General features: G+C 34.6%; 1 protein-coding gene across 6 annotated transcripts in view; it reads right to left on the bottom strand.

Moving 5' to 3' along the window:
• The window catches only part of MAP3K2 (mitogen-activated protein kinase kinase kinase 2), a 100,798-nt gene that overhangs the window by 7,635 nt on the left and 74,359 nt on the right, over positions 1 to 18,804 (bottom strand). For 5 of the 6 annotated variants that reach the window (XM_019624563.1, XM_019624564.1, XM_019624561.1 and 2 more), the window contains 10 exons: positions 13,235 to 13,348; positions 12,776 to 12,863; positions 10,239 to 10,369; positions 9,265 to 9,344; positions 7,960 to 8,027; positions 7,693 to 7,785; positions 6,239 to 6,445; positions 4,395 to 4,543; positions 3,902 to 4,033; positions 169 to 298 (listed from right to left, as the gene is read on the bottom strand). In XM_019624563.1, the coding sequence (XP_019480108.1) occupies positions 169 to 298; positions 3,902 to 4,033; positions 4,395 to 4,543; positions 6,239 to 6,445; positions 7,693 to 7,785; positions 7,960 to 8,027; positions 9,265 to 9,344; positions 10,239 to 10,369; positions 12,776 to 12,863; positions 13,235 to 13,348 (1,192 nt within the window). The remainder of the gene's footprint in view (positions 1 to 168; positions 299 to 3,901; positions 4,034 to 4,394; positions 4,544 to 6,238; positions 6,446 to 7,692; positions 7,786 to 7,959; positions 8,028 to 9,264; positions 9,345 to 10,238; positions 10,370 to 12,775; positions 12,864 to 13,234; positions 13,349 to 18,804) is intronic. The other variant, XM_019624565.1, reaches the window with a different exon arrangement.

Below are 18,804 nucleotides of genomic sequence, written 5' to 3'. Positions count from 1 at the left end.
CAAGTGGGGATCGAACTGGCAACCTTGGTGTTATGAGCACTACGCTGTAACCAACTGAGCCAGCCTGCCACTCCTAAACGTTAAATGTCTTAATCATATCACCTGTTTCATCCACATTCACAAAAAAAAGAACTGTGTACTTAAAATAAAAAAAACCTCATTACTTACCTTTGATATCTCTATGAACAATCATATTACTGTGCAAATAATGGACACCCTCCAGAATCTGACGGGTGTATTTCCTAGTCACATTCTCAGTAAGAGCTCCATATGCTTTTAATTGGTCCTTAATTGAACCCTAAAAGAAAATAAAAGAAAACTATAGTATGGTTTGCAATGAAAACCATTATTAAATCTGTATTTTTAAAAGAATCCTAGTTCAAGAGTGGGAGGCAATTCTTTAGTTGGGATGCAAAAGAATTCTCAGTAAGGATGTTATATGCCATGTCATTTACATACTCGTACAACTCTTATATATTCCCTGACTAGAACTATGGAAGAGTATGGGTCACAGCTGAAGGAAGCCTTTAAAACTGTTTTTTGACAGATACCCTTGTTTCTATGACTCTGTTGGTTCTATCTCCTATTCCTTGCAACTGTGTTTCTAAAAATTCTCCAGTACTTTTATGTTGGTTCTTTTTTGCCTGGAATATATTTTTGTTTTTTCTATTTTGCTCTTCTACATATGTCCTACTTTAATTTTATTTAGTTTTTTCTTCTTCTGCTTTTAAAACACTGTTTTATTGATATCTGCTAATATACTTCTCGGGAGAAAGAATGGGTGAAGAGGTATGTTAGAGAATCAGAACACATGAAATTTTTAAGTTTTTCCTTTATATACTCAACATTTTAGTTCAAAACATAAGAAAATATATCAAAGAGGAGCTTCAAATTTTCTTAAGTATTTTTAAGGCAGAATGAGGTGCCATCTCTGAGAATGCTGAAATCAGGCTGAGTTAAGACACAGGCACTTGAATTTTGCAAAAGCTTTCCTACTGATTCCAGTGTACAAATCTGATGAATAATCAACCACTTTAAAGGATGGAAATAAAATGCTTCCTGAGGGACAAAAATCTTCCTTTTAAACAAAAATATGATATAATGTTTCTGCATTTCCTTGAATTTCAGTAAACTGTGTACTCTGTAATATAAAGTAGGTCCTTGGATTTTACAGGTTTAATCACTTGTTGTGTCCACTATGCACGAGCAACCCCTGAAGGAACAGTAAGATGCAATCCTACTGACCCGACCTTGCAGACAAGTGTGGAAAGCCTTCAGCAGTGAGGGAACCCAACCAACCACCCACATCTATTATATTAGTCAATGTGGCTTCTTTATTCAGTCTATTTATTGTGCCTCTCCTTGTAGTAATACACAAAATAACACAGCCAGAACTGAGCTCTCCAACCAATAAGCCCCAAACACTTGCTGGCTGCAAATGAGTGATGGGCTTATGGATCTTCTAAGCCCTCAGAGAACTGGGCCAGTGGCCTATGGTTCTAACAGATCCAGTAGTATAGTCTGTTCCCCTCTGTGTACCATAAAATGTTATCTTCGTCTGCGTGAACAAGTAGAATGTGTGTTAGGAAGCACTGTGCCAGCTAAGAAGTGTGAGTGTGAGTGTGAGTGTGTGTAAAAGTAACAGAGAAATCAACTGCTGGTTCAGGTACTGAAAATAAAAGAAAGTTACGGTTCTAGTTTGAAAGTACTTCTAGATAAATTAGGGAATGAAATGCTACATTTGGGAAAACTGAAGAATGGAATGACAATTTTGGCAAAGCTTGAATCTAAGGCATGAAGGAGTCCAACACTAAATTTAATAAGAGAAATTATATAGCATCATTCACAAACATGGAGATTCAGGAAAGTCTAGGAACATGTATGCCCAGCCCACATATGCCACAGGTTTGCCATATGTACAATTCATTTAGATTGTCAATAAACTATTATTAATTTGGTAACATGGTTTTCAAATTTAAGGAATGGCGATTTATACTTTGAAGACATAGCTGCCCTTACAAAACCAATGGTAGCTAACGAGAAACAATGATCTAAACCCGAATAGCCCAGGTTTAGTCTTAGGTTGCTAAATACAGAAGGATTACCCATCTCCATTTGTGATATAAACCAGTTGTAACCAATTAACCATTTTAAATACAGGTAATATTATTTTCAACAATCTGAGTCTCTAGTCACACTTATTCATAATTATTTTCTATTTTAATTTGAACATTTATTGCACAAACAGTAATGGAAATCTGAATGAAAGAGAAAAATTGATCACAATCCCAACATAACACATTTTCATTTTCTAAGTTTTTTCTGTCCTTGTGCAAATACAGGTACTTCTTAAACATCATAATCATTATTAAAAAGCATTTTATATTATTTCTCTCTCTCTCTTATTCTAAGTACTTCCTTGAACTTCGCTACACAGCCTTCACAATTTTAATTTTTAACATATATTCTTTTGGACAATGCCATCATAATTTACTTCCACCATGGGCAATGAATTTCCAAACAATACTAAAATAAATGTATCAGCTCTTTCCTTCTTTTGGATTACTTATATAGAATAAATTTCTGTGAGATTACCAGGTCAAAAGGCTTCAATATTTTTATGGCCTTTAATATATCCTACCAATTTGTTTTCAAAAAGGGATTTTTTTTAAACCAAGTTAAACTGCAAACAGAGCCTTTGAAAATAAAAAGTAGCAATGATGAATAACAGTGGTGTCACTATAAACAATAATTCACGATGAAAAGAAACAAAGTTGTGAAACTGAGGATAGTTAAGACCATTCTTATCAGATGTTGATTTACAGTTTTATTAATCCATAAATTTGAAGTGCAACCTTGTACATTCTACATACAATTCTAATAAGCTATTCCCTTAAAGAGCCATAAATCAAACTTTTTTTCAAACATATACTGTCTATCAAATTATGGGAATGCATGTATTTTTAAATGAGTAAATATACCACCATCTTGAAAATCATTAGTATTAGAATGTACTATACAAATACTAAAGATAACATCAAAGGAATGACAGAGTTTACAAATCACATTTTGCAGCTCCTAATGAAATTATTGACTCAGACAACGATTATCAATCATGTTCAAAACATTAGGTGACTGGCTGAAAAGGAACTGGATATTCTCATGAGCCACTGCTATAGCTCATACTACTTTCTGGTCTTCAGGAAAAAACAAAACTTTACAATGCGGGGACCGGGATGTGAAGCACCTGATCTGGCATCAGTCTCAGCATCACAGCAATGGAACAGCCAGACATGTGTGTCTCCTGATGGGATGCAACATGAAGTGCACAGCACCATCTATGATGCTTTCTAATAAAAAAGGTTGGATTTGAATCTAATTTAGACTTTAGATCTTACTTATATAGAGTATATAGGAAATACGGGGATAAAGGAACAGGGTATACAACACCATGAAGATGCAATAGAGAAATCTATGAGATGAAATTGTCAACAGAACTAGCCTGGTCTATTTGTCAAATCTATGTCATGTAAAAACTGCTCTAGATTAAAATGGGAGTAAGGGATATAACAGCTAAATGTAATATGTGGTCCTAGATTGGATCCTGGTTTGGATAAACCAGCCATTATGGATATTTTTAAGGCATTCAGGGAAATCTGAATATGGGCTGCTATGACATCTGTAAGCTATTTTAGTATATTTCAGCATTTTAAAAAAATTAGTTAAAAAATACACAGATAAAGATAGAAAATAAAATTGTATTACCCAGCTCTGATTTAAAACTCTTCCAAAATGTCCTTAACTAGGTATAACATTTTATAATCAAAGTTTTACTGTTTTTCTTTCCTCAACTAAGACTTCAAATAGAGTATGTCTATTTTCAAAGGGTATACTAACTTACCCCTGGCATATATTCCATAAATATGGAAAGTGTTTTTTCCTGGGGATCCCTCAAACAGCCATAATACTGAACAATTCGCTCATGCAGCAAGTTTTTCAACAACTGAATTTCACACTCAAGTGCATTTACTTCCTGAAAGACAAAACTCACTGTGAAGTCTTTACAGCACTGTTAGTAAAAGCAAAAAATTCGAACTTCATGGATCATCAAGGTGACTTCATTCTGAAATTTTTACTTCCTAAGGAATAAATATTTTAAAGTCTTTAAACAATAACTTGTATAACAGTCCTTGACAGTATGCTAAAGCAACACTAAATCAGATTAGGAACATAACTGAGTATTAAAAAAGAAAAATCCACAGTACGAAGTAGATAAACATATCTAATTATCTATTTGTTTTGCAAATAATTTGTATTAAGGGAAAATACAAAATTCTACTGTGTTACATTTATTTTAGTAAAAATGCTTTTTTTGTGTGTACAGTGATTCTTACCTTGCTGGTCTCAGGGCTATCGGGGTCAAACTGAACTTGCTTTACAGCCAGCTCTCTTCCTGTATCCACATCATAACAGAGGTAGACCCTGCCAAAGGCTCCCTGGCCAAGCAGTTTGCCCAGTCTCCAGTTGGTTGGAGCCCGCGGTGCTAAAAAAAGAATATTTTCTTAAAATGGAATAACCAGATGGCACAAAAATTGTTAAGGACTAAATGACTATGCTGCATTAGTGATATCCTTAACTGTGTACGTTTGGATATAAGGAAAAATCATGATCATCCAAGTTCATAATCATCATCTTTACAAATTTTTCTCTTCAGTCAATTTTCTAAGAATTCTAAACCCAAAGAAGGTTCATAATTCCATAACTCATTTTTCCACTGAAATTATTTTTTCATGGTTACAAATGTTAACGTTATCTTGGACTCAATCTAAGATGCCACTGATTTAAGATGCCCTATTTCTAATCTTTATTGTAGCAACATACATAATTAGTTTCCCAGCTGCCTATGATGTAGAAAGCTGGAAAGAGCATCACTCTCATTCTAACAAGAAAAAATCATGAAAGCAGCCAGAGGGAAAAAAATCAAACTACAGAGAGAGGAACAAAGATAAGAATTACAGCATACTCTCGAAAAGTATACAAGCCAGAACAATGGAGAAATAGCTTTAAAGTGCTGAAAGAAAAAAAAACTGCCCCAAATTCTACACCCATAAAAAAAATCTTTCAAAAATAAAGGAGAAATAAATATCTTTTTCAAACAAACACAAGATGAAAAAATTTATTACCAGCAGAGCTGTATTATAAGAAAGGTTAAAGTAATTATTCAGGCAGAAGGAATTTGACACCTGACAGAATCTTGGATCTACATAAATAATGATCTATAGAAATAGATAAAGGTATATGTATAAAAGACGTTTCTTCCCTTATTTTTAATCACTTTAAAAGATAGCTGCCTAAAGCAAAAACAGTAGCAATGTAGTGTGAGTTCACAGATGTGAAAGTAAAATATGACAACACTAGCACAAAGGGAGGAAGTCAGAGTATGCAAATACTTCTGCAGTCTCTGCATACGTGGCTTACATGATACTTACACGGCCTTAGTTACCACTCTAGTCCTATTCCTACCCTTTCAAGTAAGATATCCTCCATTTCAGCCCAAAATGAACTATTACCCAATTTCAGAACATGCCATGGCCTATACCTGTTACCTCCTTAACTGGTGAATTCGTTCGTATTCACATTCAAGATTAGACTAAATGCCATAACACAACTACTTCTCCACACATCATTCTCCCAATTAGACTACATCTTAGAGATTGTATTTGAAATCTCAGTGCAGGAACTCAACAAGGATACATGCAATTAATGAATGGATAACTAATCAGTAACAATTTTCCTAATAAAAGTGAAAGACAAAATGATCTAAAGCAGCGGTTCTCAACCTTCCTAATGCCGCGATCCCTTAAATACAGTTCCTCATGTTGTGGTGACCCCCAACCATAAAATTATTTTCATTGCTACTCTATAACTGTATTTTTGCTACTGTTATGAATCGTAATGTAAATATCTTTTTGTTTTCCGATGGTCTTAGGCGACCCCTGTGAAAGGGTCGTTCGAACCCCAAAGGGGTCGCGGCCCACAGGTTGAGAACCGCTGAAAAGTAACTAGCAGTAATACTATGCTTATACCTGACATTCCAATCACCTTTGGAAATACCATTTTTACCTCTTTTGAGAAGCTGATCTCACTGAGGAATGGCTTGGTATTTCTTTCTTTTAATACTATAAAATTCTGCAAAGGTTCTGTTATATATTTCACTATGCCAATTTCTATTACTTACAGCGGCTGGGTGGGCTGATGTCCATTACAGTCAAAGTAGGATTGTCTATGTCACTTCCTCTTCTTCTTATTCGACTATCATCATACTCTGGGGTAAAGATACTGCTTCCACTACTAGTGCTTAAGGAGTGATCAGTAGGACTGAAACTCACAGGAGACCGGAAGCTGGTCCCCTGGGTCCTTCTAGCTCTTGGAAAAGTTTTACGACCTACACACAAAAATATAATTACATTAAAACTTTTATTAATTGTTGTAATTGAATGTATTTAAAATTTGTAATGTAAGGAACAGAAATGTGTCCTGTGACTAGGCTAAGAAACCAAAATAGCAATAATTATTTGCTTATATGTTTTAAAACTAAGAATAGTATGATTTTTTTTTTAAGTTCAAGGAAATACCCTTGTTAATTATGAGTCATGAAGTCAATAATGAGAATACAAGGAAGAAAAAAGATGAAAGCAGAAATGAAAGTAGGGAAAATACAAACAGGGATTGGAATATAAATTCACATAATCTCTTACGTTAAAACATATATATACACACACATTTGTAAAATCATAGAACTCCCTCACTTTGGGATAAAAAGGAGAAAAAATATATTTTACTCTCATTTCCAATAATGATTTAAAATATAAAACAAAAATTGGGGGCTGGCCGAGTGGCGCATTGGTTAAGAGTTGGCTTGGGACGCCAGCTCTGAGCAGCAGGGCCGGGGTTTGGATCCCACATTAGGGCCAGTGATGCTGCGCCCTCTACAGCTATGATGGTGAACAACAGCTCAATCTGGAGCTGGGCTGCCGGTGAGTCGCTGGCGACGGTGTAGGCTGCAGTGGGGCTGCAGTGGGCTGCTGTAAAGCTACCGTGAGTGTCCGGCTGCCGGCGTGAGTGTCCGGCAGCCGGCATGAGTGTCCAGCAGCCGGCGTGAGCTGCCAAGAGACGCCATGAGTGGCTGTCCAAGGCCCAGCGACCGATCTGCCTCACCTGGGAAGAGCACAATGATCACAATACCAACATAGGCCAGTGAAGCAACATCCTCCACAACTAGACTGAAGAACAAAAGGACAGCAGCTTGTTTGTTCCCCTTCCCTGATTCCCCAATGCTGTTCCCCTCCCCCAATTCCCCAATAAAAAATCTTAAAAAAAAAATTGGAGGAAGTTTATAGGTTACAATATTATGAATTTCATCTATGAGTAACTTTCTAATTAATATCATTTATAAATTACTCCCTGTCTTCTAAGGGAAAAATAAATATTATGAGGTAAATTGGCACAAAGCTAAGACGTTAGTATAGCTGTAGTTAGGACCCAATTTCTTAAAAAAAAATTTAGGTAGAAACTAAGTGATTTAGGAACAAATTTATTTCTAATGGTATTTAAATATGAAATTTTAATTTTCGTTGAATATTTTTGAGAATTTTCACAAACCGTTCTTGTGGTCTAACTGCCAGCACTTACCATCATTATAGTCTTGATGGTGATATGAAACATGATACCTTCTTGGATATGTTCCTCCTTTTCCAAATTTCTCAAAGATAGGGTTATCATAGTCTATTAAAGACACATAAGAAACCTATATGTTATAAAAAAGTCAAATATTTGAAATGATGAAAAACACATTTACACATTTTTATTTGATTTAAAATGCAATTCCCCTCTCCTCACCAGCTAAAACATTATTCAATGACAAAAACATTTAAACATTTAGAATGTAGATAGTCTAACCTGAAAATTCCTGATGATTATCTGGGTAGCTCTGTGCCCTAGGCATTCGTGATTTTGGATAGCTTTCTCTAAAAGTAGAAAATGTCACATTAAGGTAAGAGAAAGCATGCAAATAAGATATTAAAAAATATTTATGCAATAACATACCTATCTGTATGTATATATGGAAACATTAGACACACACACACACACACACACACACACACACACACACACACAGAGGTGCTCACTCTGAAATGTTAACATAAATAAAAAACAGAGAAAATTCTTAAACAGTTATTTGGTACATGCAGGCAAAAAGCCTGGCTTTTAAAATTAACCCACAGAGTATAGTGGTAAAAATGACATGCTTTGAAATTACAGGTGTTTGGAAATACCTGTGTTTCAATCCTAACTCTGCCACTTAACTAGCTGTTGCAACCTTGGCAAATCACCTTTCTAAGACTATTTCCTCATTTATAAAAGGGAGATAATTTCCAACTCAAGTATATACATTTTACTCACATAACTCTTTCCCTGAATTTCTTGAATGTTTTAAAATTCTATCTTGAGGTAGACGTGGGCAACAACAAAGGATTCATGTACACAGTAACAGAAAATTCAATGCATGTTCCCATACAATATTATTCATATTTTCACAATTTGTTTTCATAGAGCAATCCCTGAGGACATTAAACAGGTAAAGAATAATAAAGATATTGACTATGTGCTACAGGTGAACGCTGTCCTAAATGAGACCAGGAAAGAGGGAGCACTCCTAACAATTCAGTTACAACTTGACCCACCTTATATTCCTGAACTGCTATTTCACAAAACAGAAGCACTTAAATTTTACATCACAACTGACACACTGGGCCACAACTACCAAGCATGTAAGTTATTTATAACTGGGTGCCAGAATGAATATAATCCTCAAAGGTGAAACAACTCAAGAAATCTCCAAAACCAAACATACTAATAAAAAATTTGATAGTAGTTTTGCTAACACAGTTTTAAAAGTAAACTTACATAAATTCTAAGCTTGAATTTAGCTTCAAACACATAATTTTGGCAAGCAGAAATACTCAAAATATTATAATCAGATATCATTTTAACCAATAATGATACTAAGCCCCATGAGGTTAAGGGATTTATCCAAACTGTAAAAAAAATTCATTTGCACTAAGTATAGACAAGTATCAATTACACTCACTCCTCTGAATATAGCACAAGAGTTGATAATTCAACATATTATATATACATATATATATATATATGCATATTTACCCGCATATATTAAAAAACAAAAGCTACAATCAACATTACCCATCCAAAGGACTATCAAGTGATGGACAACTTCCTGAGCCAGAATTTTCAGGGCTGCTTAAAGATAATGGGTCCAGCATCTAGAAAAATAGAGTTCCACAGTGATTTGATGTGATATAACCAGAAGTTACTGTTTTAAAAACAGCTTTATTGAGCTATAATTCATGTAACATAAAATTCACCCACCTAAAGTATACAAGTCAACGGTTTTTGGTATATTGAGGGTTGGGCAACCCTCACCACACTCAGAACACTTGCAATACCCAAAAAGAAACTCCATATCCAACAGCAGTCATCCCCCAGTTACTAATGTTTAAATGTCTAAAATATAGTTGGTCCCTTATGGGTATGCTACAACTTCAAATTTCCTAAGAGAAAAATATTCTTTCCCTATGGACTATTAGCGAAATAATTTCACATAATTTTGCTGACTGAAAAATGAACAAAGGTCCTACCCAAATGGAGACTAATGACACCGTGACAGCTGTGTTTAATTAGAAAACAAAACTGCAATAGTATAAGCAGCCAACATTAAGGAAACAACAGCAACTCCATGGAAATACTTCAATACTACAAAATTTAAAAAAATGTTTTTGAAAGCTGACAAACCTCACCTTCACAAAGTTTAATATGTGTAGCTTTACTATATCTTTCAAATGTTAATTTAAAAATCTGAATATTAATCCCAGGCTTACAAGCACAAGCATTCATTCATTAGTGGATGAGCAATATAAGAAAATCAGTCTCATTCCAGTTTTCTTTATACATGAATACACATAGGCACGTGGAAATTAGTGGCCATTTTCCTACATTTTTTACAATTTTGTTCACTTAAGAAGGAAGATATGGGATTAGAGAAGAGGTCACACACACACACACACACACACACACACACACACACCTCTGCCAAACCACAATGACCTTGACAACATCGCTTTAAATGAAATAAAAAGCCACCTCCAACTTTTGCTTACTTGGTCCATACTTTCTGGAATGAACTCGCCTTCACTGTTGATACTAGTGAACGACCCATTCCGGGCAACCTGGTGTAATTCATCTGGAATGTATCCTGGGGGAGGGGAGCTTCGATCTCTACTAGTGGGACCTAAAAGGAGAAAATTACATGATTTTATAAGTATCAGCATGGAGCAAATTTTTGTTTTAATTAAATATACACGCAGAATTTCTGGACTATTATACCAATAATTTTAGCAACTGAAACCCAGTTCTTATTAAAATTTATCAAACATTCATGTCTGTAAAGCTTGAAATGTTTTTATAACTTTCTAAACTCTCACCTTACTATAATTACTAACCTCACTGTAATATTCATTTACGCTTATTAGGTGGTAAGTTCTTCTGACTGCTGAGAACTAACTGCATTACAGGGTTGATAATGCAATAAAGGTTTTTAGATAAATGCCACTGCTTCTCAACATCCAAAGTTCACGTGTATACAGGTATGTTACTCTTTAACGTCATTTACAGAAGGCATCATGATGCAGTGGAAAGAATATGGGCTTTAGAATCAGACCTAAGTTTAAATCCCCATTCTAGTTATTTGTCTATTTATGTAGCTGTGTGTCTTTGGAAAAGTTATCCAATCTCCATGACCTGTTTCCACACTTGTACACATACAACAAATTCCTCCTTTGCGAGGGTACTGTGATGGTAAAACGCTCTGCACAGTGTACGCCATGGTGTCCTTTCCATTCCTGCTCATGATCCTTAGAAACTTGAAGTGAGACGATTGCTTAATCATTTAGTACATATTAAAGTGCTTTCAATTTGGAGTCCTGCATTGTATTCCTGGGTACTTAAAATTAGGTTTTTGTGGCAAGCCATATTTCTGGAATTTAAATCTCTTCATAGTTTACAAGATCAGAGCATCTAATATAGTTCATCTAATCAATCACTTAATTACCTCTCATTAGGCTACAATCCACTTTATTTTTACTTGGTTCTATAGAAATAATACTATGTTTATAAACACAATTCCTCTCCTTTTCTCCTAATTTTTTGAAATTAACTATAAAAAAGATGAGAGGGAAGTTATGTGAGCATTGAAAGTTCTAGTCAGGTTTAAAGCAAACAAGGTATCTGCATTATGTAAATGAGTTATTGTATGTATATGCCAGCATTTGTTAGTGATAAGATAGGGAGAAAAAAATGATTACCAAGAGGCATGCATAAAAGATCCTTTTCTACACTTGCCTCTAAAATGATTAAGGACTCAACTTTAAGCCAGGCATTGCTTTAGGCTTTGTAATAATATTTTTATTCCTTCCATATAGTCTTGTTTAAAAAAAGAAAACCAATATACTCATTACTAAAGGTAGACAGGGTAGAAAAAGGCTATGAAAATTTCTTCATCTCCTTACTTGATAACCCATATTTTTAAGAATGGTCAAGACCTCCATGCCAGCATACACTCCCATCGCAAAGGAAGTTTTTCCTCCTGCTAGCTCTTATGAAAATAATTAAAAGGAATAATTGTCAGTAAATAAGAAAAAAAGATAATGGTCATATCTATTAAAGCCATTCCATGTTTAGAGAGCTGCCAATAAAAGTCCAGTTATTTTATACTTTACAATTTCCAGTTTCTTCTTACGCTGGCAATGAAGTCAAACAAGAATATTAGTAGAACAAGAGTGAGGCATTCAGGATAATTTTAATTCAAAATGAATTTTAAAATGTCAATTTAGTACATTTAGCTTGTGTCTAATGTAACTAAAATGAATTGGCAATTTTTTACTTTAAAATGATAAGGTATATGTAATGTGATAAGAAAAGGGACTAAAGAAAAAATGTATAATTAATAATAGTCATGTGTTCTAGTTTGAAAAGCAAAATGTACTTTAAAAGCATTCTCTCAATTTATTGCTTATCGTATAAAAATGTACATTATCAATCTTTTATACAAATGGAAGAAGATACACAGAACTGGGGAGCTTGGAGCACCTCTGCCTAGCCCAGGCCCTTCTAACAGGTCTCCTTTAAAACAACAGCACACAGGATCCATTTCTCTTTATACCATAAGCTTAATTATAACAGTATATTATTAATATATATTATTGACAAATACTGAATACTAATAAATAATAAAGCATAATCTGAATAATTTTAGCAATGCATATTCTGATAGCATTCTTGGCATTAACTAAAACTTAGAGAAAGGCTTATGAACTTAGTCCATCCATTAATTTTAATATATTAAAATACTTCTTTCAATTTTTTCCCTTCAGTTTATATGTACAGTTAAATTTTTTTGAATAATTTTACTTTGTTAAGCATTAAAATACCCTAGAGGTATATAAAGAAAGAAATATGTTGGAGATTGCTAGTCCTGTAATACTTGACATAATTTTTCAAGGAAGAGACACTAAAACATAATTAACCGAAATAAATTAGAGTATACAGATAGGCTGCTTTTTATCAGGGTTATGTTTAGATGTTACATTCAAGGATGAAGAAGAAACCTATTTCATGATTCAGGCACAAGCTTTCTTACCTATTACAGAAAGCCGTTTTTTCCTCTCTGCTCCAAATACTGTGTTATCTAAATCTTCTAGTGATGGCAATGGTTCTAAATTAGCAGCCTACAAAGGAAAAAGGATGATTAATGCTATTCTTCCTCTTTAAGGCTTGAAACAGAATCTTCTAGCCTACCAAAAACAACCTAGATATTCTTATCGTTTGTGGGTCTTAACAAATCTAGTCTTTGAAATTTTATTTAAACACAATTCTTCGCAAGTTGTTTTTATTAGTTTCATATGTACAGTACTTGTAATTTTGCATATATAGTTTTGAGAATATTAAACTACAGCAATTACAATGTGTAAATTTACATTTAATCATATTGAAAATATCAATGATTATAGAATGTAACTATGTTTCATATATTGACTTTTACAGGCATACAGGCATATAAATCCTACAATCCTTACTGAAAAAAAATCCCAATTCATACCTGTGTACTTCCATTTATTACAAGTAGTATCTTGAGGCTCTTCATATGAATACTACGGTCCAGCAGCTCCACAGCTTTGTCCAAGTCATCTTGAGTAGTTAATGGAATTACCAACTAAACAAAAAGGGACATTAGGAATCATGAAGCCATCTCACCAGATCCAGTCTTTCCAGGTGCATCTCCATTACTATGGAATTATAAATCTGAAAATACCTTGCTCTTTGATGTCAGTATAATGAAATTCTGAACGAATATATGTATCTAGGTTGTTTTGCTCTTCCAATCCTATCGCTACTAAAATCACAGAATAAATATGAACAATTTTCTTTTGCCTTATTAATCATTAAATTCTTCTGGAAAACACATTTAAAGATTAATTTTCTAGGATATTTCCAAAATATTGCTAAACTTACGTTATATTGCATCAAGGAGTATACACAAAAACTAAAAGGTACAATCTATAAAAGGTACAATTTTTCATCTGCATTGATGAAACCTTCATTTCTTTTCAGTAGTAACCACCAATTTGCATTATCACTGGGTGTGCTTATCAACATACCAGATACAATGAGCTTCTGTGACAGCTGCAATGGAGGGGCTCAAATCCCTAGCCCTGGTGACCACTACACTCTAATACGAATAAGCTAAATGAGTCAGTCATCCATGGTGAATCCTGAATGTGAAAATCTGCTTTCATTAGTCCTCTCATGGATCAGACATTATAAAGGATAAAAGACCTGGGAGGTTTATGAGAATTAAGCATGATCCATACAATTTAACAAAATCAAAATACATTTTTTAAAATGTAAACTTAGTAGCTTAAGAGGACTGTGTCAATAATCTTCAAAGTACATTCCATTTCATTGAAAGGGCAGAATAAAAACAAGTGAACACATATCACACATTTGTTAGCCTGCCCTAATTAACACAGTATATGTCATTCAAATGCAAAGGCATATGATTTAAGGTCAGGTAGCGTGATAACTCCCATTTCGTTATTTCTCAAGATTGCATTAGTTATTCAGGTGCTTCTATGGTTCCATATAAACTTTAGGATTATATGTTCTATTTCTGTAAAAAATGTTGTTGGTAGTTTGATAGGAATTGCGTTGAATCTATGTATTGCTTTAGGTAGTATGGACATTTTAACTATTCTTCCTATCCATGAGCATGGTATGTGATTTGATTTATTTGTATCTTCTTTAATGTCTCTCTTCAGTGTCTTATTATTTCTGAGTACAGGGCTTTTACTTCTTTGGTTAAATTTATTCCTAAGTATTTTATTGTTTTTAAAGCAATTGTAAATGGGATTGTTTTCTTAGTTTCTCCTTCTGATAGTTTATTATTGGTGTATACAAATGCAACTGATTTCTGAATATTAATTTTGTATCCCGCTACTTTACTAAGTTCCTTTATCAGTTCCAATAGTTTTTTGGTAGTCTTTGGGGTTCTCTCTATATGGTGTCATGTCATCTGCATATAATGACAATTTCACTTCCTCCTTTCCAATTTGAATGCCTTTTATTTCTTTTTCTTGTCTGATCACTGTGGCTAGAACTTCCAGAACTATGTTGAATAAAAGTGGTGAAAGTGGACAACCTTGTCTTGTTCCTGATCTTAAGGGGAAAAGTTTTAGCTTTTTCTAGATGAGTATGAGGTTAGCTATGAGTTTATCATATACGGCCTTTATTATGTTGAGATATGATCCCTCTATTCCCACTTCGCTAAGAGTTTTTATCATAAATGGCTGCTAGATTTTGTCAAATGCTTTTTTTGCATCTATTGATATGACCATATGAGTTTTACTTTTCATTTTGTTAACATGGTAAACCATGTTAACTGACTTGCTTGCGGATACTGGACCAACCTTGCACACCAGGAATGAATCCCACTTGATCTTGGTGTATGATCTTTTTAATATTGGGTTGTCGGAAAAGTCATGACATATTTTGTCTGTTTTTCAAAGGTCATTTATTTATATAAAGAACAAAGATCAATCAATGATATATTGCCCATTTTGTTCAATAATCTTTTGCCATCTTTCAGTGAGGTTCACAATTCCTTGTTCATAGAAGAACCTGTCTTTGCGAAAAACTGAACAAGGTGCTCATTTAAAGCCTCATCTGAATTGAACATTATACCACGCAAGGAGTTTTAAGCAGAGCGCAGGTGAGTATGGTGGGTATGGCAACACATCCCATCCAAGCTCCAATAATTTCTGACGGGTGATCAAACTTGTGTGTGGTCTCGCGTTGTCGTGATAGAACACAACTCCTTTACGATTAACGAGCACTGGACGTTTCTGGATGACAGATTCATTCAAACTGTCCAACTGCCAGCAGTACGCATTCGAATTGATTGTTTGTTTCCTTTGGTAGAAGCTCGAAAAACACAACACCTTTAAATCCCACCACACTGGGAGCATAACCTTCCTCTGATGAATGCCTGCTTTCGATGTCATTTGAGGCAAATCATCACGTCGGGACCAAAACTGTTTGCGTACCACATTGTTGTAAACAATCCACTTCTCATCACCAGTTATCATTTGCTTGAAAAAAGGATCATTTTCCTCACGTTCAATGAGCATATCGCAGATGTTTATACGTGCCGTCAAATGAACTTCTTTGCGTTCATGAGGAACCCAAATATCGAGCTTGCTTACGTATCCCAGATTCTTCAGGTGGTCGTGAACGCTTGAATGATGCATGTTCAATGTTTCTGCAATCTCTCGTGTTGTGTAACATTTATTTTGTTAATAATGTTAACAAATGCCTTTATTTTGTCATCATCAACCTCAGTAGGCGTCCCTGACCGAGGAGCGTCGTTGAGATCAAAATCACCAGCACGGAATTTCGTGAACCATCAATGGCACTGATGTTCTTGTAGAGCATTGTTACCCTAAACTTTACGCAACTTTTTACAAGCTTGATGCACGTTCTTCCCTTTATATAAGTAAAACAGTAAAATATGACGAAAATGCACAGTTTGGTCTTTCACCTTCAACTTGCTGTAAAATTTCTAAAACTCAACCAAATCGCTCAGTTTTTTTTTAGAATGAAACTAGAACTGTCAGCTGTCAAATAACATAGCAATAACATAGATGCGAATGACTCTACTACTTCCAAAAATGAACTAGCGCCGTCTGTTGCAAAAATGCGTCATGACTTTTCCGATAACCCAATATTACATTGTTTTGTACACCTTAAACTAATAATAAAAAAAAGAAAGGAGAAAAAAAGTTTTTTTTAAAAAAAGCAAAGTCCCAAGTAGTTTTGGGTCCTCTACAGTATAAGTGCGTTGAAGACAAAGATCCCCATCGCCCCCCCTCCACACACTTACACATCAGCAATTAACACAAGCACTGCAAAGAGCAAACACTTGAAAATATTGTTTAATAAGTATCACAGGGTGAAAACTTCATTTGAAACACACCCCCTAGCTAACATGGTATGCATTCATTCTCTGCAGATTTCTTTATGAAAAAGATTCCTTGTTTTATGAAAGGCTGCCAGACACAAATACAGCAGGTCCTGATGCCGTAGCTTACTCTTGTTTATATCAATTAGTCTACAGTAAAACTGGTTTCATTTTAAGTTGTTTCACACCTGTCAACGATGTTAAGTGCAGACTCACTGTATGAAGCAGAACTAATGTGAATTCATCATAAATTCTTCTTACATTTACTTGCTCTGTACTTGAAATTATATTCCCAATTTCTGTGTGTAGCTAACTTTATACTACTACAACTTATCAGCTAACCAGACCTTTCTTTCCCTCTATGAAATAATTTTTCTAATTTAAAAAAAGAATATTAACTGTTTGGTATCATAGAACAAGCCTGATTTACTTAATTAAATTATTTTCATTATTGTGTTAATTATGAGCCATATTGGTACATCTCGTTTCTATCTTTAATATTCTTTTTAATCATAAGTACTAAAAAACATTTCAAAGCAATGATGGGGACTGTTCTGCCAATATTTCATTTGAGGGGAAAATCGGAATATTTACTTTTACTACATACTTATTTATAATGGGAATGTTAACTTCTCCAAGATACTGTTGCTTTTAGGAGAAAAGACACTAGTTTAAATCCCAGTAACAAAATATTAATGGACATGATTTTGCTCTTCCTCAGTCTGCTATCGTGAAATCTGGACATTCTGGAGGAATGCCTGGAGCGACAGCTTGGACTACTGTCTATGGTTCTGATGTGATCCCTCGCTTGTTCTAAGGTCACGTATTACAAATTTTAAAATGAGAACTAAGAGTTGATTAAGTCCCAGCTTGTCTAAATTATACTAAAGAAACCATACAATGTTTTCCTGCTTGATGGAATTCACTTTAGCCTCATTCATGAAATTGATTTCTGGCTTATTGATAAATCAGTTATATGTTAATATAAATCCTTTCTGGAAAGGAAACTAAAAATTGAGTTAGAAAACCCACTAAATAGAACATAAATTTAAAAGATAAATTATCTTCCTGACCTTACACAGTGAAACATGAAAATAGTTCAAAAAAAGGTCTCCCTTCTCTACCCATCTAAAATGGGAACAAACTCAGAAAATCCACTTACTCTGCCTGCACACCCCCACATCTATCCCCTATGATAACACACACACTGACACATTCACACCTGACACTTTATTAGATAAACAGGAGCTCAACTGACAAATCCAACCAATCCCAGCTTAAATTACCTAGTTGTTTCAATTCTGGCAAACTAGAAGTTTATAGAAAAATGGTTCTTTTAGAAAAGCAAAATTTATATATATTAGAAAAATATATTTATAGAACTGAAATAACAAACAGTATAAATAAGTTTTTTGCTTGCCCATACGTTCACAACACTAATACCCCTTATAAGTTTTTTTCCTAGTACCCTCAATGTCTAAGGGTACGCACTGAGTGGGTCATGATTTCAATTAAGGCATAGTTAATTCACAAAATCACTGGTTCTCACAAAATCTCTAAGCTATGAAAATTCTTATTTATTTATTTATTTTATTGTTAAAGATTTTATTGGGGAATTGGAGAGGGGAAGAGTGTTGGGAAATTGGGGAAGGGGAACATTTTATTTTTCCAGGACCCATCAGCTCCAAGTCAAGTTGTCCTTCAATGTAAGTTGTGGTGGGTACAGGCTCAGCTCTAAGTCCAGTCGCTGCTCTCAATCTTGTTGTGGGGATGGGGGGAGGGGGGGCGTAGTCCACCACCCCATGTTGGAGTCAAACCAGCAACCTTGTTGCACACTGATCCATGCGGCCACCCATTGGCAGCTCACGGATGCTCAGCTCAAGGTGCTGTGTTCAATCTTAGTTGTGGGGAGTGGGGGAGGGGCAGCCCACCATCCCGTGCGGGAGTTGAAGTGGCAGCCTTGTTGTTAAGAGCATACGCTCTCAGTAAAAGACCTATACTCAGAAAATTATAAGACACTGAAGAGAGAAATCAAAGAAGATACAAATAAATGAAAACACACACCATGTTCATGGATAGGAAGAATTAATATAGTTAAAATGTCAATACTACCTAAGGCAATATATAGATTCAATGCAATTCCTATCAAACTA

Source organism: Hipposideros armiger, unplaced genomic scaffold (assembly GCF_001890085.2).
Source record: "Hipposideros armiger isolate ML-2016 unplaced genomic scaffold, ASM189008v1 scaffold_592, whole genome shotgun sequence".
NCBI classification, from domain to species: Eukaryota; Metazoa; Chordata; class Mammalia; order Chiroptera; family Hipposideridae; genus Hipposideros; species Hipposideros armiger.
This window is presented reverse-complemented; position numbering and strand designations above follow the sequence as displayed.